The sequence below is a fragment of the Chrysemys picta genome, chromosome 1, assembly GCF_011386835.1.
Source record: "Chrysemys picta bellii isolate R12L10 chromosome 1, ASM1138683v2, whole genome shotgun sequence".
NCBI classification, from domain to species: domain Eukaryota; kingdom Metazoa; phylum Chordata; order Testudines; family Emydidae; genus Chrysemys; species Chrysemys picta.
The window spans coordinates 115096989-115120375 of record NC_088791.1 but is presented as its reverse complement, the minus strand read 5'-3'; the positions used below and the strand labels follow the sequence as shown (position 1 = coordinate 115120375).

The following is a 23387-nucleotide window of genomic DNA, read 5'->3' as shown; positions in this document are numbered from 1 at the left end:
GCTACATGCTGAATTTATGGGCCCTATTAATCCCTGCTATCACTCTGTTGATTAGGTGAAGCTATGCCAGGAATGCGTCTGGGGTTCCTTTAGTAAGAAGTTGCTTTAGCAAACTGTATATATTTTTTTGAATACAGCAAGTCAGTATAAGCAATAACCATCAAAGTACAGAGACTTTCTGGGAGTGAGCAATCAGCAGGAAGCAACTGAGTGCTGAGGCCGTGTCTACACTACAAACTTCTGCTAGTGTAGCTATGTCAGTCAGGGGTAGGAAGAGGTGTAATTTCTGACCAACGCAGCTGTGCTGGCAGAAGTCTCTAGTATAGAGACAATTATACCAGTAAAACTGAACTTTTGCCAATATGCAGTAGAACTTCAGAGTTACGAACACCAGAGTTACAAACTGACCAATCAACCACACACCTCATTTGGAACTGGAAGTACACAATCAGGCAGTAGCAGCAGAGAGAGAGAGAGAGAGAGAGAAGCAAATATTATACTGTGTTAAATGTAAACCCCTAAAAAAAATAAAGGGAAAGCAGCATTTTTCTTCTGCATAGTAAAGTTTCAAAGCTGCATTACATCAATGTTCAGTTGTAAGGTTTTGAAAGAACAACCATAATGTTTTGTTCAGAGTTACAAACAACCGCCATTCCCGAGGTCTTTGTAACGCTAAGGTTCTACTGTAGCTTGTTTTGTTTGTGGGCAGTGGTTTAGATATCATAGTACAAAGCACAGCTGTGTCCATGGTAGGAGTGCTTTGCTGGTATAGTATTCCTAAACCGATAAAGCGCTCCTAGCGTAGACATAGCTAAGGGACTCCTATCCATTACTGATCTTCAGGAAGTACCTTGCACTAGGGTATGGATTTTTATCTGGCAATGGAGGAAAAAAATCACCTATTTTCATTATGAAAGAGTTTATAAAAATTAACTAATCCTCAGGACTAGAAGGGTTCAGACGTTTTTTGATCAAAAAATTTTTTTTGCAAGAAAATGCAGGTTTGTTGAAATTGGAACTATTTCACGAAAATTGGATTTTGATTAAATGTTTTATTTTTTATTAAATTTGAAATGAAACAAGAAGTTTCCTGTTGATTCAAATTTAGACTTTCACTTCATTTTGCTTTGCAAAAGCCAAAACAAAACAAATTAATTTTGAATTTCCTCATGGATAAAAAAAAAATCAACACTTTTCTATTTTAATACAGAAAACCTTCTTTTGGTTTATAAATCACCGTAACAGTTGAAGTCACAAGTATTTTCAGATTGTCTAACTATTTTATGTTTGCTGCTTTATTTGCATGTCATTTTGTCCAGGTGAAACCGAGAATAAGCAGCATTTTCTAATCAGGCAGGTTTAATATTAAACAAGGTTACTGGTAGCTCATCTCCATTTATTTGTCGTCATTCTTTGCCAATGAATAAATAAATGGAGATGAGCTACCAGTAACCTTGTTTAATATTTTTTTATATGAACTTTAAAGTAAAAAGATTTTATGGCTTATGTCAAATATCACTCTGAACTTGCCTTCTCAGGTCAGCACTCCTAGTTTCAGGCTTGTTGGGAGGTGCCTTTGTAACTTTTTAGTTTTGTTTCCCGCTAGTTACACGGGGCATTTCCTGTTGAGTCAAGCTTCAGGTAAACATTTCTTTGTACCTTATGGGGAAATGAAATTATACATCTTATATCAAAATACTGAGCATTAACTCCTTTATTGCAGGAGAAGATTGAGATTCTTCTGTCTCTCCTGGTTTGGTGTTTGTGCTTAGTGCCAGTATAGGGGATCTAGGTTCCATTCCCAATGCTCGTATATGACCTGGTTCCTATGGGTGATGGAGAGAGGAATGTATAGAGAATGTGCCCCCAGCTTTTAGTGGCTAATGGTCTGCACTGCCATGTTTGAGATCAGATTCCATCCCTTCTATTAGTTTAGAAATTGGTTCTCAGCGGTAACTAGCATGCTATATTAGTGGGATTCAGCCAGGGTGGGTAAAAATCAATGCCTTTAAACAGAATCACATTTTTTAATTTAAGTTAAACACCGGTTTAAATTAAAAATATCAACTTATTTAAAAATAAATTTGAAATGGACAACTTATATGTTAAGACCTAAATTTATTTATTAAAACTAAGCAGTTCATATTTACTGCCAAGTTTTAAAGAAAATGAAATCACCAGTGACTGGTGGAAGTCATTGACTGAGCACCTGAAACCAGAGTTTGTTGAAGTGCTGAGCCAGCTTTTGAGTCCACCATTCTCACTGCACCTGCAAAAGAGGATAGTTTGTTCGTTTGTTTTTCTGCATTGTAGTTTATTCAGCTAGTTCAGTTCAGTGACTAGTTGATTCAAGGTTAATAAACCAACTGGAGTGGGCAAATTATGGCCCAGGGGCTGCATCCGGCCCTTCACACATTTTAATTCAGCCCTTGAGCTCCTGCCGGGGAGCAGGGACCAGGTCTTGCTCCACTCGGTGCGTGCTGTGGTTCCATGTGGCTCCTGGAAGCAGCAGCATGTCCCCCCTTCAGCTCCTACATGTAGGGGCAGCCAGGGGGCTCCAGATGCTGTCTCCACAGTTCCCGTTGGCTGGGAACTGCAGTCAATGGGAGCTGCAAGGGCGGCGTCTGTGGACTGGGCAGTGCACAGAGCCGCCTGGCTGCCCCTCTGCATAGGAGCCGGAAGAGGGACATGCCGCTGCTTCCAGGAGCTGCTTGAGTTAAGCGCCACCTGGAGCCTGCACCCCGACCCCCTCCTGTGCCCGATCCCCCTCCCGCCCTCTGAACCCCTCAGTCCCAGCATGGAGCACCCTTCTGCACCCACAACCCCTCATCCTCAGCACCACCCCAGAGCCTGCACCCCATCCCCCTGCACTCCAATCCCCTGCCCCAGCCCCTCCCGTACTCTGAACTCCTCATTTCTTGCCCCACCCCAGAGCCTGCACCCCCAGCTGGAGCCCACACCCCAATCCCCAATTTTATGAGCATTCATGGCCTGCCATGCAATTTCCATACCTAGATGTGGCCCTCGGGCCAAAAAGTTTGCCCACCCCTGTTTTAGAAGGACAACGAGAGAGAAATTCTGGAGGCAGAGGCAGGCCAGAGTTCCAGCCCCCAGTTCTGTTATCCAAAAGAGAATTGAAACCTGAGCAGTATGGGAAGTGACATCCTTTGCTTTTTATAGCATCCTGCATTATCTGTCTGATCTACCAGCCCTTTTTTCTTTTTTGTACTTTTGTACATTTTCATCCTTACTTTTGGCCATCTACCCCGGGGTGACACCTTTGGAGGACTTTGCCACTTCTCGGATTCTTCTTTGGTCTGGTCCTGTCTCCTTAGACCCAGAGGCATTAACCAAGTAATATTTGATAAGTGTATGTATTCATTGTATTACCATAGCACCTACAGGCCACAAATGAATTTGTGGTCTGATTGTGTTAGTGGCTGTACGAACGTACAGTAAAAACCATTCTCTTTGGACAAATAGCTTGTCATCTAAATAGACAAAATTGAGGTCAGTGTAAGCTAAGTTGTGTTGACCTAGTTGTGCATGTTCCTACACCACAATTTGTCTCCCACTGACGTAAGCACCCCGTAACAATGATGCAATAACACCATCCCCCTGAGCAGAGCCACAATCAACCTACTTAGGTCAGTGCAGTGTGAGTGTAGATAATGCAATAGTTGTGTCAACCCTGAAAGTCCTCCAGCAGCTGTCCCGTAATGCCCCTATCCTTGTGATGGTCACCGCTCCAGTCATAATTTTGAATTGCACTGCCCAGGGGTCACCGAAACCACCTCCTTTCCCCCCTTGAAAACTCCAGTGTGTTTTTGAAATGCCCTCTCCTGTTTGCACATTTTACTGAACACTCCTATTAGCTCACCTTTGTTGCGTGCATCTGACTGTGCTAGCTCCGTGCACACACACAACTACTAGATGTGCTCCTGCCTGGAGCAGGCAAGAAGTTGTGGATTTCCTGGGCCTCTGGGAAGAAGAGGCTGTGCAAGCAGAGCTGCAGAACAGCCATAACATTTTGACACCTCTATGCAGCTTGTACAGGGGATGCTGCAACAGGGACGACCAGCAGTGCTGCGTGAAAGCAAGGGAGGGTGACAAAAGGTGCTGCCTTGCAGCTCTGCCACGTTTACAGTGAGCTGCATGCTATGTTTGGCAGTGACCCCAGCAGCACCCTACAGATGACTTTGGGCATTTTGGAGGAGCCTGAAGCAGAGACCCCTGCGATGATCAGCGAAGAGGAGGAAGGAAACTCAATGGGGGGATGCAAACCATGCCTCAAGCCAGGAACTGTTGGAAACTCTGCGAGAGACTTTAGCCAGTCTCACCAGGCAAGTGCAGATGAGCCTGCTGATGAGAAGGGGAAGGGAGCCTGGGTAAGTGTATACATACATTATTCCTTAATTTAATTTATAATATTTTCCTTTCACCTCAAACCTCCTCTCTCTCCCTGTCTCAACTCTAACTCCCTCTTCCCCATTGAAAAGTGGCACCCATCCCTTCCACAAGTTTAGAGAACAAAGGTATTGACTTTTGATAGCTTTACTGATAATGTCAGAAAATAAAAGGTTTAGGGGATACATTCAGAAAGAGTTGTATGGCAGTCTGATTACACAATCCTCATCAGATCAATGTCCTGTGCTTGGTTAGAGGTAGAACAAACAGAGGTAGAGTCGCTTTTTATATCTTTGCCTTGTTTACTTTGTTTATCTGGATAGGGATGGTCCCTTTTATTCTCTTGGGAGATTTCAGTCAAACTTTTATCCATGGCAGTAGGAGACTTTCCCATGCAATGCTGTGCTGAGTACGGCTGGCACCATTTCAGTAAACAGGCTAGCAGCATATGGGCCCAGGTGGCTTTGGAATGCCAGTGGCAGCTGGATTCTCTGTGCCTTTGTCATCCTCAGGAGTGAGATGCCAGCCAAAATCACCACTCCTTGTGAAAATAGTGCCAATATTTACTGTGCTTTTCCAATGCCCATACCCCGGTAGGGGTGACTAGCATTGCTACAGAACATCCATCTCCACGCTAGGATCTATTCACCAAGGTAGGAGCTGCAGAGCAGTGCTGCAATGAGATGCTTCAATGGGAATTATGGGAATAATGTAAGGGAGTTTTGAGACTTATCTTTCCCTTTCTGTTGTGACTGTAAATCTAATGATGCATCTGTCTGTGTTTTATTAACAGCTTCTGGTATTGTGGTCTTGAGGGGTACACCATCCTTTCGTGCTGAATGCCTGACTCAGGTCAGGAGGGAGGATAGAGTCTGTAAGACCCTCCAATCCTTTCCAGTCTCGAACCACAAACACAAGTTTTGGATGGGCCATGTGAATGTGACCATGGAGATGGACCAATAATATTGTGTGACTGCTGCAGGAGAGGCAAAAGGATCGAGATACATGTTGGGGAATGCACCAGGACATGATTGATTTGCTCAAGCAACAAACTCGGATGCCACAGAGCATTATTGGCCTACATGCCTAAAGGCTCTGGACTCATCAGCCTTTTGTCCTTGGAGAAGTCCATCGTCGCTGCACCCTATGCCCCCAACATATCATGTAGCAAAATGGTATACATCCTTACCTCTACCACTCCATGCTGGGGAACAACAAGTAGAACAGCTACATGTACACCAACCACAGGTCAGCATATATGTATCCACAACCTTCTACATCTCAGATACATGGACATAAACGTTCACTGTTTACTTCCATTTTTACTTGGGATTTTAAAGCCTACTTCGCTCCGTTACAGTGTTGGTAAAAGTTTTTTTTTTTTTTTTTTTTAATTTGTATATGTGTTTGCACTTCTGTTTTGTTGTCTGTTTCTTTTGCACACAATAAAGTTGTGTTGTTGGAAACTGAGAGTATCTTAATTATTTTACACCACGCATTATGGAATTCAAAGTTGGAGGCAAAGATCCACCCGTATTTAATCTAAGTACACACACAACAGACACAATTTCATAAAAGCATCAGGCAACGCCACGTGACTGACTATTAAACTGATCTCCATGGTTCGCTCTTCTAATAGCCCTTGTTTTGGGCTGTTCAAGTTCAGCAGATGGCCAGGCAACATTGCCCCTCTACCTTGGTGGCAATTTTATCCCCTTCGCCTCACAGATATTATGAAGTACACAACATTCAGCTATAACCATGCAGATGTTTTTTTCTCTGAGATTCAATCTAGTGAACAAACAGTGTCCGTGTCCCTTCGTTCTACAAAAGCACATTCAACAGTCATTCTGCGTCTGCTGAGACGGTCGTTGAATCTTTCCTTGGTGCTGTTGAGTTGGCCAGGGTTTGGCATCATGAGCCAGGAGAGCAAGAGACAGGCTGGGTCCCCCAGGATCACTCTTTGCATTTCAATATCCTCAATGGTAACCCACCAGTCGGGGGGGAAAATGTCCCTGCTTGTAGCTTTTTGAAAAGTCCAGTGTTCTTAAAAATGTGAGCGTGGGTTTGGGAACCCTGTTGCTGCCTGTTCATCCACTATTTCCTGTACGTCACAGTACTGAGTAGCAGGAGACTCTTCCTGGCCTTACACACTTAGGAAATCCACAGTGGGAGCTGTTGCTACCCAACTCCAAACTGATTTTCCACTGACGGATAGCAATTCAGTGTTGCAAGCTTCCAAAGTGTGATCACCACTTGCTTTTCCATTGTATGTGTCGCTTTCATTTTATCCCCCTATGATGGAGGTCTGGGACAAGCTCAGAGCGCAGATCCAGAAATATGGCCTTTTGCATCTGGAAGTTCTGCAGCTACTACTTATCCCAAATCTCTATTACAGTATGATCCCACTAGTCAGTGCTTGTTTCTTGGGCCCAGAAGCAGCAATCCATAGTAGGGAGTTGTGATGTGAACACCAGCAACAAGTTGACATTTTTTTCACGATGCCCGTCAGCATCCAGTTATTGTGCTTGAACATATCTGTATCTTCCTCATCATCAGGGATCCTAGAAATCCGTTTGCCACAGAAAAATACAGAATTTTCCTTTTTACAGAGAATCTTTAGTTTTTACATTTTGTGGAAAAACAACATATATTAACTATTAACTAAATGTTACTGAAAGTATCAGTGTCACTTATTCAGTGTGCACAACCTCCCACTCTTGTGCTTGATTTTTGAATTTTTAAATGTACATAGCTAAACATACTCGACTAAAATGCTTCCAGCTTATAGAGGTTACATGTTTTAATGCCTCTCAAATTTCACTTCAGCATCTAGATGTGCGTAATGAAAGTTATGAAAAAATGCCAAAAAAATTAAAATTCACCCCTAAAGACCGTGTCACTGAGTTTGGCAAGGACAGATTTCACATTGATGATAATGTGCTGTTTTGTACTGTATGCGGCAAGGCTGTAGATTGTGTTCGAAGGCAGACAATTGTAGAACACATGGAAAGTACTAAACAAACTGAATGAAAAGAAACGAAAACAATAGGCTGGAACAGTAGGGCCACCAACAATGAAGAAACAATGCACTGTGACTGGATCATTCCAGCGTTTTACAACTGCCAAAGAACAGCAGGAATACAGACATAGAAGTATTTGGTATATGTAACCAATACAAATTGCAATTCTATTAATTTTATTGTATTATAATGATTGATGGCACTGGTAGGCTTTGAACTTGCTTAAAAATTGCAAATATATCAATAAAATGTGTTCAACTGATACCTATATATACCGTGGTTAGGGAAACTAAAGTTCAGAGTTTCATTTTAATCATGGAAAAACATAGATTTTTATGGTTTTTTTATCAGAGAATTTTGATTTTTTTATTGCAGAAAACTAGGATCCCTGCTCATCACAATCCCAGTTGTAGTAGTACTGATTCAAACTCGGCAAATACAAGAGAATCATGTGCACTTTATTAGCAATGCTCATGAGAATTGTCCTGAGCTCTGCATGACCCAAGCTTCTGTCAGAGAGAGAGAGGAGAGACCGAAAAGTGCCATGCGGGACTCTGGGAGGTTTATTTTTTTTTTCTTTTTCTAAAGGCATGAAAATTGTGGGCTGTGCAAAAGTATAATGGGATGGAGAAAATGGCATGGGAGTAACTTGACCATGGTGAGTATGGGCAGTGCTAACACAAGCTCTCAAGTATGTGTGGCCTCGAACAATGTACAGACTTCAGCAGCTGTATGCCAGTTTAACTTACATTGACTGAACTGTGCAGTGTAGACGTGTCCTGACCAAAAAATGAAAGGAAGTAAGTATTATTATTCCCATTTTTTAGATGATGATCTGAGGCACAGAGGTTAGCTGGCTTGCCCAAGGTCACCAAAGGAAGTGGGTGGCAGGGCTGGGGGTTGAACTGAGATCTCCTGAATCTGAGGCCTGTTCTACTTAGGTTGGCCTAGCTATGTCACTCGGGCGTAAAAAACTCACTCTTGAGAGATGTAGTTAAGCTGACCTAAGCCCCAGTATAGACACCGCTAGGTTGATAGAAGAGGTCTTCCATCCCAAGAAATACTGACTCCTTGAGGGAGTGGAATAACTACAGTAACAGAAAAAAACACATCTGTCGTTACAGAAAGCATCTCCACTATGGTGCTACAGCTCCATAGCTGTGCTACTGTAAAATCTGTAATGTAGACAAGCCCCCAGTCCAGTGTCATAACCACAACACCAGCTTTCCTCTCTAAGGCCTTGTCTATACTGCCACTTACAGTGCTGAAACTTCCTTCACTCAGGGGGGTGAAAAAACACCCCCCTGAGCAATGCAAGATTCAGTGCTGTAAAGTGGCAGTGTAGATAGTGTTATAGTGCTGGTAGCTTTTCCCCTCACTGAGGGGTGTTTTTTTTTTTTTACAGCGCTGGGAGAGCTCTCTCCCAGCACTGGAGCTGCGACTACACAGCCACATTAAAGCGCTGCCGCAGCAGTGTAGACATACCCTTATACAACGTCAGCTGTGTAGACATACCCTTAGGCCCCAATCAGGCTTTCTTACAATGGATGTTCAGAGATCACCCCATTTGCAGCATCAAGACAACAGTTTTGGACCTTGGCTCGTCAGTTGAATGGTGATTTTAGGCAGCTTGGTTTAACATTCTGTTAATCATGGCAGTTTCCACCCCACACTTGTTCCAGGCTAAGGGTTTTAATACTTTTTAGGCTTCTGTTGTGGATATGACCAAAGCACGATTAAATGTTTTAGCCTAAAGCACTTTTAAACCATGCTTCAAAACACTTGACATAGCGTGGTTTTATTGTGAGAGTAGGTGTCACTGTTAACTTTATCCAGCATAGATAAGGCCATTAGCCTCCAGCACTCCTAAGCTCAGCTTTTCTGCAACTACTTTAAAAGCCATGCTTTATACCATTTATGCCATGCTGCAAACCAGGCTGACTCACTTTGTTCTTGCGGTGCTAGTGTAAGCGAGAAGTGCTGATGAACTAGCACAAATTAATCTGTCCTGCCATTGTCCTACAATGGGCATTGTGCTTGCACTGTTTTTACTCTGCTGCTCTGTGTGTGCACCTCAGAATAGCCAATGGCTTGGTGGTTCCAGCACTCAGTTGGGCGGGGGGAGAAACCCAGGTTCAAGTCCTTGCTCTGAATCAGGCACGGCAGAGACTTGCACCTGGGGGTGTCTTATGTCTCAGGTAAATGCCCTGGGAATAATTCCTGACCAGCTCACTGCCTTGTATAATTTGCCAGTGTAGATGATCCCACAGTGAATGTAGTTCTGTTCTGCAGTGAAGGCTTCACTCAGCTTGTTTACTCATCCCGCTTTTGCCTGTGGCTCACTGTCTCCATTCCTCCATCGGGTATTTACCACCAGTATATTTATTTCTGTGTACGTGCTCTCTCTGGCATTGCTCCCTGCTGGAGCTGCCTCACTACTCGTTACAGACTCCCTGAAGCCAGCTTGAAAACTGTTCTGCATTTTTAAATAAAAGCCTTTGAACGCTTGGCTCTATTAATAAACTACCAAAACCTGACCTCAAAATCCTCATTCCAGCCAGACTAAGAGCAAAATTGTATCTCTGGCATCAACAGATGACAGCTGAGAGATTTGCCTTGCTAATGTTCATATACTGAAGAGAAAACTAATAGATTGGGTTAGTTTGAAAGTGGTTTTTTTTTTTTTTTATACATAAAATGATGTGGTGACTCCAAGTCTAGTTCTCAGAACACAGCTGTCCCAGTTATAAAATGGCTGTCATGTTCAGCACTTACTGGCACTCTGTGGGAGTGTCTGCAGAGAGACCAGGATTTAATGGACATGGACTGACCCTCATCCGCTTTCCTATAAAGTGGGTCTTCCAGATGGGGGTAGGAACATGGTGTGATTGGGTGGGTATCGGCCACAGCTGTTCATTTGAAAAAGAACTTCTAACACCTTTACAAGCATTTCAATGAAAAAAAATCTCGGAAATACAAACCATTTCACAATCAGCCTTGTTCAGTCTGTTTGCAACTCTGTTATTTAAAAAAAAAAACCCTACAGATTGGAGCGGGTCAGAAATTTTCAGACAGAAAATCCCCTCGCTCCAGGGCCAGAGAGGCAGACAACCCCCTACTCTCCAGTTCCCATATTTGTGAGATGAAGAAGAAGACTGGTGCTGAGCAACCAGTTCTCTCGGCCTTTCCAGCAGTCAGGCTCTTAGCAATTGGCAGAAAATGAAATTGACAAGAGCCTTCTGGGTGGACAGCCAGGAAATCAAAAAATTCCATTTTGGTTCTTCTGGAATGGAATTTTTCTGGAAATCCTTTCCCAAGAAAAATGTCATGGGACAAAAAGTTTGACTCTTCATCCTGGTTTGGGATAATTTCCCTCCCTCCCCTCCCCCATACAAAATTTCATGTTTTTTGGGGGGGAGGGGATTTCCATTTTCTGTTTGGATCCATGATTTTGGTTTAGTACTTGTATAGCAGGTGCATATCTGTATAGCAGGAACTGTGCCCAAGGGCTATCATTCAAGACAGACACACATCTGGGAAGGAATTCTGCAGATTGGTGGGCCCTCTCTCATTGGGTTCTGCCTGGATCTATAGGCATCATGATGGTTGGCTGCCCATGTCTAATAATACCTTTTAACATAATCTTATTTTTAAAGTCAAATCACTGGTTTATCACTTGTAAATTATGAGCTGATTTTCAATGCTGTATCTGAAGTAATAATAATATGAAAGCAAAGCTCCACCTCCTCTATTAAATGCAAGTGTTAGTCCATAAAGTTGGCAAACACTTTAGTTGCAGATGACTGCATTTATAAAAACAGTAAGCTGCTCTTACTGTATTTTAAACTTGCTCTCAGTTAAGTAGTTCTTTACCCCTCATGTAATAATGTGAGACATTTTTTCCTTCCCTCTGCTCTGCAAAAACTCTTGATCTTTCTGGGGAAACTTCGCCTGACATGCATTTGGGGGCTTCTGTGGTATAACAGTACTGCCAGCGGCTGCTAATGTAAGTCCAACATTTTATTCTCTGGACAGTAACTGGGTTCTTTCCAAGGCCCATACTCCGTTTTTGTAAAGCTTCCTGTTCAAGCCAACAGTGTTGTTCACCTTAGCACCACCCTTTTCTTGATTGATGGACTCACTCAGAGCAACAAGGATCTTATAGCTTTGGTTTTGTTCTTCAGCAGACTTTTCTATAGACAGTGCAATCTGCCACAACATGAATGATGCTTGTGTTGGTAATGTGCTAATATGTATGTGTACCATTGACATTTATCAGATAGAATCAGAACTCATCAGTAGTCATAGGTCCTATGCTTCTGACTACTAACGGAGATTTTCCTTTCAGCTGAAGTGATAGAAGCCTATGCATTTGAGAAGCTCCATCCTTGGCAGTCTAGTGACAACTCTGAAGAGCTCGGTGGCCATGGTTTTGTTGCAATATAAATAAAACCCAACTATTTATTGATATTTGTATTGAAGCATTATCTAAGGGCCTCTATCAGGATTGGAGTTGCACTATGCTGGATGCTACAAAAACTCATAAGAAGTCACAGTCCCTGCCCCCAAAGAGTTTACAGTCTAGTTTAAGAAAAGATGCAACAAATGATTGCAATAAGCAATAGGAGACTGGGAAAACAAAAGGAATAAGATCATACAGTATCTCTGTAGTAGGCTAGTTTGTGTTCACAAGTTATGTTGATGGTTCCAAATCATGTAAAAGTTGCATTTAACTGAGACTTTATGTTTAAAGGCAAAGCTAATTGGGATGCATTTCTCTGCACGTGGAATTATTAGCATTCATATCTTTGAACACTGGATAATCTTTTCCCCTTTTCTTTTCTTTTCTGTCCTGGGGACCTTTTAATCGGTCTCTGCTGCGTTGACCCAGGATACCTATTTCACACCTGTGTGATTCTTCGCTGGGGCTTTGCATAACTATGCAGAACTTCAGAGTAATTAATGCTCATTTTGTTTTAGACAAGGCAGTTTACTCTTTAATTAACAGTGGCTTTACTGTTGCTTTAACATTTGCACATAGCATTCTAATGTGCCTTCTTGTGTCACATGCCCTGTCCACAATAGTGCCTTAGCCCAGTTCTAACACTGTGCTCTGAATGTAGTTAAAAATTGTGGCCCCAATCCTGTAGTGACCTCCATCAAAGTGGGCCTGCATATGGAGTATCATCTTCAATAGGGCTCTGCACAGGTGCAGCAGTGAATAGATCTGAGTGTAAGACTGGGACCAATGTTAAGCGTCAGTGATATAAGTTTCCTTTCGGACAATATTTTTCTCTCCCTTTCCCCCAATTAATAATCTGTCTTCCAACTAGACAGTAGGTCGGGAATTTTTCATCAAAAGGTTTTTTCGATGGGAAATGTAGTTACTGCAAAATAAAAAAAAATTGAAGGACAATTTTGATTTTGGTGAAAATTTTAGATTTTCCATTGGGAACATTGAAACAAAATATTTCATTTCAACTTGTGGCACTCTGAATCAAAACCTTTCTCATGGTTTGTCAGCTAGGGCTGATATCTTTCCAAATGCATTTAAAATAGTCCAGATAAAGTGTCTTCTATGAAGCGGTTTATGTTTAAAGAAGAGTGGCAAAGCAAATCTCAGTTCTGACAATTGAGAATATGATATTCTGATGATCTTGATTACTTTTACAAATGTACTTTACACATTGGATTAATTCTTAGCTGGTTTGTCCTGTTCAAGCTAAAAGCAGATTTTGGTAGCCTGTATTTACAGATGAATTCTGGATTTGGGGATATGAAATGCAGACAGAACTCTTTCTTTTGCAAGTGATTGTATCTACCTTTCTGAATTTTTGAAAGTTCAGAACGCCTCTTCTGAGAGAGGATTATTTAGACTACTTACCACATGACTCCTACTCCTGGGGAGATTCTGCATGCCCGCAGAAAGTGGCCCCCTCACAGAATTCCTGTGCTTCCTTGCAGAAAATGGTAGGGAAGCAAAGAGAAGCTGCGCACGGGGTGGTGGTGGGGGGTGGAAGACGACCATGGGTGCAGTTAGGATTTCCCCCCCAAACAGAGGCGAGGCCTGGGGGGGCACACGGGGTTATGTGCCACTGCCCACCCCCCATTTCTGCAAGCTCAAATATGCCCAGCTGAAGGAGGCTGCGTGAACATTGCCTTCTGGGTCCTGGTGCCAGTTGTACTCCCCTTCTGTGTGCTGGGAGCCTTCCTGTTTTCTGTGCAACAGTGAGTGCCCGTGGTGGGGCTGCGTAAGGCGGTTGGTGGGAAGAGGCAATGGGGAGGGAAGGGGGGGTGAGAGAATGGGGGGAAGGAAATGAGGGGAGGGGGATGGAGAAGAAAAGGGGAGAGGGGAATCGTGAGGGGGAAGCAGGAGCCCAGCATGCGGCGTCCCCTCAGCAGCAGTTGGGGCTCCCCCGTTAAGCAGGCCCATCAAACCGTCACCCTGACAAGCTCTAGCCCCTATACCTGGACCTCTTTGACAAGCCCCTCATACCCAGACCTCCACCCCATTGATCCCCAACCAGCTGCATCCCCCACCCCATCAAGCCCCACTTCCCTGGCACCTGGACCCCCACACCCAGACCCCCCTGCTGAGCCCCGACCACCTTCACCTGCATCCCCTGCAGGGTCCCATTGTCCCAGCACCCAGAACCCCTCAACGCGCTCCTGTGCATCCAGATCTCCTACTGAGCCGCCCACACCCAGATTGCCCCACACAGAAACCTTTCACACCATATCTGGATCCCCCCACACTAAGCCCCTCCACACTTGGATCCTGTGGGACTGAGCCTGCCCACCCACACCTGGTGCTCCTGGTACAGAGGGGCAGGGCCACAGGGTGTTTCTGGGTCAGGTGCAGCCTCATTGCTGAGTCCCTGTACCAGGAAAGCTGGGGGCTTCAGGGTGATCTCCCATCTCAATGCAGCCAGTGGCCTGTGCTCCCCACTGCCATGCTGGAGCCACGTTTATTTATTGACAAAATTTGCAGAATTTTAAAATAGTGTGCACATAATTTTTAATTATTTTGGCAAAGAATTTTTTATTTTTTGGTGCAGAATTCCCTCAGGAGTAGACTCTGCAGTGTTTTTATAGAATTTCTACACTCATATACATATTATAAACTTGTGTGTACATGTGTATACTATGTGAAAGATACGCAAAAGCAGAGGAAACTGAAAATGCCTATATGCAAAGTGTTGTCCAAAGCACAAAGGAAACAAATGGGGAAAAAGCAAAGAAAATATTTTTTCCTATGAACTTTCATTGACAGCGGTCTTAGCTATAACCTGTAACTCTAGCAGGTAGAGTTTCCAGACAGTCATGTCACCTGACAGATGTTTGAGTCCATTCAACAATAGAAAAGAGAGTAGTGAAAGTAAGAAGATATTGAAAAGAAACAAATGAAGGTGGAAAGATGCAGCAGCATAAAGGAAAATAGTTTAGAGACATGAAAGGACAATTGTTTTTGTTGGGGTGAGCTTTTTGCGGGGGTAAGGGAGAGGAGCATTTAAAAATAGTTGTGAAAAAAAAATAGTGTGAGGGAGTGACTCTGGGATGTAGGGGGGAGAGAACCATATATGGAAGGGAAAATTAAAGAGACCAGGAAAAATAAGAGGGAACATACAATGAAGCAAGTTAATTTAAAAAAAAAAAGTTTTCCAGAAGCTTGGTACAAAAATGCTATGATAAAATCAGCACAAACAATATTAGAGACACTAAATACAGTTTTATTGAATCCATGGTTAGTTATGCCGTAACAGATTAATCTTATTTTGCTTTATCCTCTAAGATTTTAAACCCATCTGAAAGGAAAAAATATGAATGGCTCTCTTTGACAGTGATACATACATGCTACCCACATAAATGTTGCATTGTACTATTGTACTTGGTTTTATTTTTGGTATCATAATTGCACTCTGCCAACTTATCTGGCTGGGGAAGAATCTTTGTCTTTTGGGGTTTGTGCTGACAGTGAGTTTGTGTTTTGTTATTGAGTATCTACTGTTCAAGAAATACATTATCACTTCTCACCCGTTCTTAGCCTCCTCTATCCCTGCTCCCCCACACACTCTATAACCTTCCCCTGTCGCTGTTTGGCAAGCCTCAGCAATGTTGATAAGCTGTTGCTTTTTATCAATCCGATGTTGTTGGATGGGAGTAATTAATTCCGAATGTATGCCATTTGTGTTTATTTTTGGACTTTGAAGGGAGGTGATGGCTGCACAGCTTTTTACTGTGATGGTAACATCATATTGACATATCTGAGGAGTATAGAAATAACTATGTATTTATAACCAGCAAAGAGAAAATCAGCAAAAGAGCGAAGCTCCCTTGGTTGGTTGGGAGCGCTGGAAATAATTGCGGGTGAGAGAAGAGAAAAGGAAGAAGTAACCAGAATGAGGAATTGGCTTTTGATCTGTGATGACTTTAAGAAGCCGTGTTGCTGCCTTACTTTTTGTATTCAGTCATTGATCCTTGCTAGTAGCAGAAAAGTCCTTTGTAAAGGGTAAATACCAGCATTATGTATTTCAAGATACATTTTCACTGGGTGGATGAATTATCTCAGAAAAACTGAGGCACTTACCTTAACCCACAAACTAAGTATACTAACGCTTTTTTTAAAAAATGGAACTTGAAGTGTCCTTTTCTAGAGGTTGTTGAGCTTCAGTGAGAGTTGAGGGCACTCAGCAGCTTTCAGCATTAGGTCCTTTGGGAAAAAGTCATGCTCTGAATAGGGGTGTTACTAATGTAGTTTTAATGTAGTGTCAACATAGTATTTAGACTCCAGTTCTGTAAAATACATAAGAATGTTCTTAAGCTTATTTTTATTCATCAAAGCGCTTAAGTCAACAGGACTTGGCACATGTTAAAGTTAATCATGTCCTTTGATGAATAGGGGTGGTTTGCTGATGTGGGGACTTAATAGAAAATCAAGAGTGGTTGAGGGGGGCCAGGGAAGAGTAACATGGGTGAATTTGGTTAAGATGAAAAGCATGCAGAACTCACATGGTTCTGACAATGTTAATTTTCAATGGCTTTGCAGTGTTTTCATTTATGAAGCCGTGTTTTAACTTAACAAGGAGGGTGTCAAACAAAACAAGTGTATAAAATCATGTAATAAAAGTAGTAATATAGGATTTATCAGACATGGATAATTTAGTTCATAATGAGGTGCTAGGAATTTTCTCTTGGGCATGTCTGACTATCTTACACTGTAAATTCTCCATATGTGAATTAGTGACCTGATGCAAACCCTTTCTGCACTATGCGCCACCGAAGATCATCATGCCATATGGTGTCACCAGAGGTAATTTTCTCCAAGATATGCAATGAAATTTCATAGTTGTCCTATGACTTAGAGTCCTGATGATTCGCCATTCTCAAGATATCCATTCCCTAATTGTTAGAGGCTTTTCTTTAATAATTTTACAGCTGGAGAATTCCCCTTTCCATACTAGCAGATCAAAGGCAGACCATTTCTGAAATATTTTTTTTTAGCTAGTATTATCTTGCAAGCATGACCTTTTTTCTTTCTTAACAATGCTCTCTGTCAAAAGGCTTTAATCCGTTCTAGAGTGCAGCAACTTCCCATAACCCTAGCACCACTAAGAAATCTGAAGTTGAATTCTTAAGTGTGTTACTTTTTCTTCCTCAGTTGAAAACTCAGCAGTCACCATCTTGAATTTTTCTGTTGCTAATTGGACAACATTGATCCAAACACCTTGAGTAAAATATTTTTTAGTTGGCAGGTGTCTTGTGCTCAACACATAGTTCCCTTTCAACTTGGTGCAGATTTTGGGTGACTGCACTTAGGTCTGGTCTACACTGGGGGGGGGAATCAACTTAAGCTATGCAACTTCAGCTACAAGAATAGCATAGCTGAAGTCGAGGTATTTTAGGTCAACTTACCTCACGTCCTCACAGCGCGGGGTCGACTGCTGCCACTCCCCCATTGACTCCGCTTCTGCCTCTCGCCGCGGTGGAGTACAGGAGTCGACAGCAGAGTGATCAGGGATCGATTTATCATGTCTACACTAGATGCGATAAATCGATCCCTGATGGATTGATCACTACCCGCCAGATTGGCGGGTAGTGTAGATGTACCCTTAGTGTTTCCCATTATCTGTCTTCCTATAGTATCTTTGCATTCTCTTCTCCCTTTTTAGTTACCACTAGGGTGAAGTATTCTTTATATTAATACTAATACATTGCACTTATAAAGCCCTTCTCGTCGGCAGATCTCAAGATACTTCATAAAGATGGATGAGTATTACTCCTATGTTACTGATGGAGCATAGTGAGGTTAAGTTATTCGTTCATGGTCACATAGTGAGTAGAAGAGAACTCTGTCTCTTGAATATGTCGCCCACTGTAACTACTAGACAATATTGCATTTTGAAAAAAGATCAGTCACCTTTATGACCTTGATTTTATGGTAAGCTCATGGACTTAGTTATTACATAAAACTCTTTGATGTCATATGTCAGTCAGACAATATCTAGCCTGTGTGTGTGTGTATATATAGCAAATCAAATGGCATCATAATTTCATTATGGTTGGCAAAGAATCTATCACTTCATCTATCCATGTATCTATTTATCTCTCATTGTTTACGTCACACACATTGTGCTGCTTTCACTATACCAGTGTGGTGAAAGCGATACAACATCCTCCCCCAGCCTGTTCATATGCAATTAGACGGTGTGGACTCATTCCTGTAAACTCGGCAGAATAAGCTATACCAGCGTAAGGCACCTTTGTACTGGTAGAGTTTCTTCCACACTAGGAATGTACCAACTTAACTGTTTTTCAGTTTAAAAAAAAAAAAGAAAAGAAAAAAGAAAAATCACACCTCTATCTGAAATAATTAAATAGAAGACAAACTGTGTGTAACACGGTCTTAGGTTTTATACTGCTGCCCATTGCTGTACTATCTGGGTGCCTTCCATGTGAAACTGATAACAAAAGTGAAGTCCCCAATGGACTTCATGCAGTCTCTGCCACTTCTCCCTTTTCAGGGTAGAAAACTCTGTTCGAGGTAACGTTTTTGTTTGTTTGTTTTAAAATTGTATTAATTTTCTTTTTTAAAACTATAGTGTTACTTGACTTTTAGTTAGTGTTTTATTCCTTGTAATGCACATTTCTCAGAGGGGTAGGAAAGTGAAATAATTCCTTCAAACAGAAATAAAGATACAAAAAAAAAAATGCTTTCATAAGTAAATTGTTGTTGTTTAAAATCTCTTTAGAAGCAGGGATCACAGTTATTTTAGGATGTTTATCTTTAAATTATCTAAAGCCAGTAACACCAACTTATTTAAGTGAGACCTGTTGAGCTGAGTGAGAGGAAAAATTAAACAGGAAGTAGAGTTATTATTAGATTCTGGGATCTCAGTAGCTTAACAATGTTTACTCAGTAGCTTAACAATGTTTACTACTTGACTTGCTATAGAACTAGTTTTCAGAGACTGAACGAGCATTTAGAATTTAAAAAAAAAATGAGGCAATTTCATAAGTGAATATTAACAAACTAATGCACTACACGTTATAGTAAAGTGTTTAGTGCTTGTATACTGCATTTTTAAAAAATTCCCTCTGCATTATGCAGTTACTCGGAAATAAGTGTTGTTTTTAAAAGCTATTTTTAAAACCCCCAGATTAAAAAAAAAAAGTAAATTTGATAAACAATGTGATTTTAGAACATTGAGCTTAAAAAGCAAATTGAAAAAATATAGTTTTGATAATCAATAGCAACTTTTTGGTACTATTTTCTAAGTATCAGATAAAACATACTCCTAAGTGGTTTAGGTTTGTTTTGGTTTAGCTCCTGAACTGTCTTGGTCCAAGGAGTGAAATGGGTCTTTAGTACATATTTATAATGATGGCTTCCAAAGTATTCTCCATTTAATTTCAAAAGCATATGAAGTTTTAATATCAGAAAGTTGCAAAGGGAAGATAAAATATGTGTAACTAGTAATCCCCTTTCATTCAAAACTATTGAGTAACTAATTTGTGATATTTGTAATCTTGCAAGTTGTCCAAAATCCAGTAATTGAGGAACATTTTAAAAAATGTAATTTTCTTCAATATTTTTCCTAGTGGTGCATCTAACTGAAAATTCTGGGATAGTAATGGCTTTCAGAGGATCATATCTGACTAGATTTTTCACCACCATTCAGTTTTAAATTTGTTTAAATATAAAGTTTTAAAAAGTTTTAACGGTAGGCAAGTTAGACAAATGTTTAGCCAAAACGTTTATTTTCGTCTGTACTAACTTAATCTGCTTTGTTTTTGTTGTAAATGTGTTTAAACAATTACTCCTGTTCCAGCTTTGACTTCATTTGCCATCTGTGATGCTAACTTTATAGATTCATTATAGTAGTCCTTATATATGATTTTGCTTTTACTGAAAATATTCATTTCACCCCTCATTTTAGTAAGTAGAGGTTATCAGTATAAAGCAAGTATTCATCAGAAATCTCTGAAGAATCTGAAGATTAATATAGTTGCTGAATTAGTGAAAATAAGCCATTTCTCATTAAATGCAATCCTCAATATCCCAGAGGACTGGAATGTTATACAGATTTCTTTTTAAATGAACCTAAAGATCCCAAAAATTTGCGATTGGCCTTACCTTAGATTGGGTTTGGAGGGGAGCCTTTAAAAGTTCATTGCCAATAGAACACTTAAACACACAGAGGAAAGGGCCAGACCAATGGCTAAGAGATGGGAAGCAGTGTGAAAGAATTAAATGGCCAATTCCCAGTGTGGAAAGGGGTTAATAGTAGCATGACCTAGGGATCTGTACTAGATGTAGTAGTGTTCAGTCTATTTATTGATCTGGGGGGAAAAGAATAAATAGCATAGTAGTAAATTTTGCTGAGAGCACACAATGTTTTCACTGAGTCAAGTATAGAGATGATTTTGAGACCCTTAAAGGTTTTAATTACTAATTAGTTATATAACACTCCAATATAGCAAGCAAATTAATTATAGACAAGTGCAAGGTAATGCACTCTAGAAAGAACACTTTAAAAAAGTGAAACACACTGTTGGGGTCTGAATTGTCCATTTTCATGAAAAAGGTCTAGCTGTTGTGAACATCTCAGTGTGGAACACTGCTCAAGGTTTAAAAGAGGAAAAAACAGTGTTTACTTTAAACTATATGACAAAATATAGAGAAAATAAGAGAGATACTGTTTCATTCTTTTATCTGATTACATGTAATGGTCTGTTCTAATGTTCAATACTGTGTTTAGCTTTGATAGCCTCATTTCAAACAGGATCTAGCAGAGACAGCAAATTATCTGAGAATGATGATGAAAGTTGCTACAGTTACAGTGGGATTTCATATAGGGAGAGATTAAAAAGAGTAAGGACCAGTTGGTGCAATCCATTGAATGGAATGAGTTTTCACAGGTGTAACTGAGATCAGAATTTGATTCAATTTGGTCTAAATAAAATTTGTTTTGAATGAAAGAAGAGTAATAGGAAGATACTATGCAGATACAAACTAAAGAGTCGTGTAGGTCAGTCAATTGCTTCCTTTACCTCATAAAACAAGGAGGAGAGAGGACAATTAAAAATGAAAGGCAGCAAATCTAAAATGGATAGAAGTGAGTTCTTTTTACACAATATATAACTAATCTATGGAACTCAATGCTTCAGGATATTAAGGAAAACTTCATATGAAGTGTCAATAAAAGATTAGACATTTGTCTGAATAAAATATCAGGAGCAGTTTCACTAACTATATAAAAAAATAAGGATTAGCAATCCTTAGTGCTTCAAGGTATAACCTGATTGCAAGATGTGTTTGGAAGTAATTTTCCATATGGTATAGTAAAGCAAATTATGCTTACCGTGGAAATGGGGTTTTACCTTCTTGTAAAACATTAATTTTCAAATACAAGATACTGATATAGATGGAGCCATATATTCAGTATTGGTATGGCAATTCCCATATTCCTAAGTAATGGTCTGTTCCCTTTTAGTAGCATTTGCATAATCAGTACTTGTTTTGGCTATTTCCCAAAGATCAAGGGGTCTGTTTTTCTTACCTATCCATTGATATATTGAAAGTTTTCAAATTAATATAAATCCTCCATGTGCAAATGGTAGAATATCCTTCCTAATACTTTGTATGATGATTTCTCTGTGTTTATAGGATCATGAAATCCAGTGTTATTTCAGTCTCAATTTTGACTTGAAAGGATACATTTAAGGCGTTGTCTACACTGCCACTTTACAGCGCTGAAACTTTCTCGCTCAGGGGTGTGAAAAAACGCCCCCTGAGCACTGCAAGTTGCAGCGCTGTAAAGCGCCAGTGTAGACAGTGCACCAGCGCTGGGAGCTACTCCCCTCATGGGGGTGGGTTTTTTACTACGCCGGGAGAGCTCTTTTCCAGCACTGGTACCGCGACTACACAGGCACATGAAAGCGCTGCTGCAGCAGTGTTTTAACATTGCTGTTGAAGGCATACCCAAATTAAAGGAGTTTACAGCCTTCCAGCCAGTGTAGGCTTACTGCTTTAGAGCTATTATCTCAGACACAAACCACTGTGTTTTACCTAACTCCCTTTACATTTAAACTTTCAGAATGTTCCCTCCAATGGATTTTAAACCCCACAGTTTTTAAACATGTCTCCTTAGATGATGACATTGCTTAATTCTAAGTAGAAGTGATGTAACTATTTGGCTGATACATTTTATAAATAGAACAATATAGCTATTAACTTAAAAAAAAAATTCAATTCAGTGTTTTTGGTTTGAAATGAAGCATATTAACTAAGCCAGTTAGCCTTTTAGAAAAAGTAGTCGAATTTTTCTTAAGTTTAAATATCACTGTTTTTGTCAACTACTTTCCTTTATTTGAGAAGTCTTTACAAAAGAATATTAAATCAAAATAAATGCTGTTAATTTACCTACACTGTTCTATGTTTGGACAGTGCCTAGCACAAAGGGGTCCTGGTCCGTGACTGGCAGCCCGAGGTGCTATACCACTGCAAATGATAATCTAACTTATTGGTTTCTTTTCCTTCCTAATTTGAAATGTACCATATTTTTCCAAGGGTTTTTACATCCATAACAAACCTATATATTGTACAATACATTAATTTCATATGTTGTTTTTTTCTTCTCTAGATTGTTCCCCTGAGTGACTGAAGACCAGAATGAATGGACATATTTCAAATACCCCTCCTAGTGTATATGGAAGTTACTCTTCTCAAATAAAGTAAGTCTCTTCCCTCACTCTCTCTGTTACCTGCCCCCTGCACACCCAAAAAGCTTTATATTTTTTCCGTTTGTATTTAAGTTTCAGATGTTCGGAGTATTAGTCAAAATCTTGAAAAGTTTTTTTAATTTGTCTCCTGAAAAAATATGCAGACTTTCTGTAAGGGAAGTTTGAGTTTCTGTACTACGTAACCAAAGTGACAAATGACATCAATATATATAATTTTTTGATTAGTATTGGTGATTATAATTTTAAATCTGTATTGTTGAATAATCTCTTCAGGCTGTCTGCAATATGGAGATATGTCATAGTGGCAATAAGATATTTATTTTCTTAAAGCTGTCATACTAGTTTGTCTGGAAAGTGAAATGGTTAGGTCGATGCTGAACCCAAGTGTTAATCTCATTTTTCAAAGCCTAAACTGATCTTTACATGAGTCAGAAAATAATTTTCCCCTATGGACAGTACTGTACAATTAATGTTCTATGTTATTGGTTGATGGTTGTTGGCTGCCAGCTACCTTTTTCTGAGACATAGGATATTGCAGAGTATAAGGATTGCTATACCACTAACATAGTCTTATCTAACCTAGGACAAGACAGCCTGTGTTTCTATGGGGATGGAATTTACATTATCAATACTTCCAATGTTGTTCCTTCTTTAAGTTGAGGCCACATATAATTCGTTCTTGTTTTTACACAGTGAGGACACTGCTTGCCCTTC

The 23387-nt window shown here is 40.5% G+C and overlaps 1 protein-coding gene across 21 annotated transcripts in view; it reads left to right on the top strand.

The window, feature by feature from the left end:
- EPS8 (EGFR pathway substrate 8, signaling adaptor) overlaps positions 1-23387 on the top strand; it is a 199669-nt gene that overhangs the window by 97989 nt on the left and 78293 nt on the right. For 18 of the 21 annotated variants that reach the window (XM_065567473.1, XM_065567446.1, XM_065567453.1 and 15 more), the window contains one exon: positions 22574-22664. In XM_065567473.1, coding sequence (XP_065423545.1) covers positions 22603-22664 — 62 coding nt within the window. In that variant the 5' untranslated portion in view covers positions 22574-22602. Of the gene's footprint in view, positions 1-15625; positions 15940-18334; positions 18472-22573; positions 22665-23387 lie in introns of those variants that run through there. The other 3 variants (XM_008164262.4, XM_065567466.1, XM_065567548.1) reach the window with 3 other exon arrangements.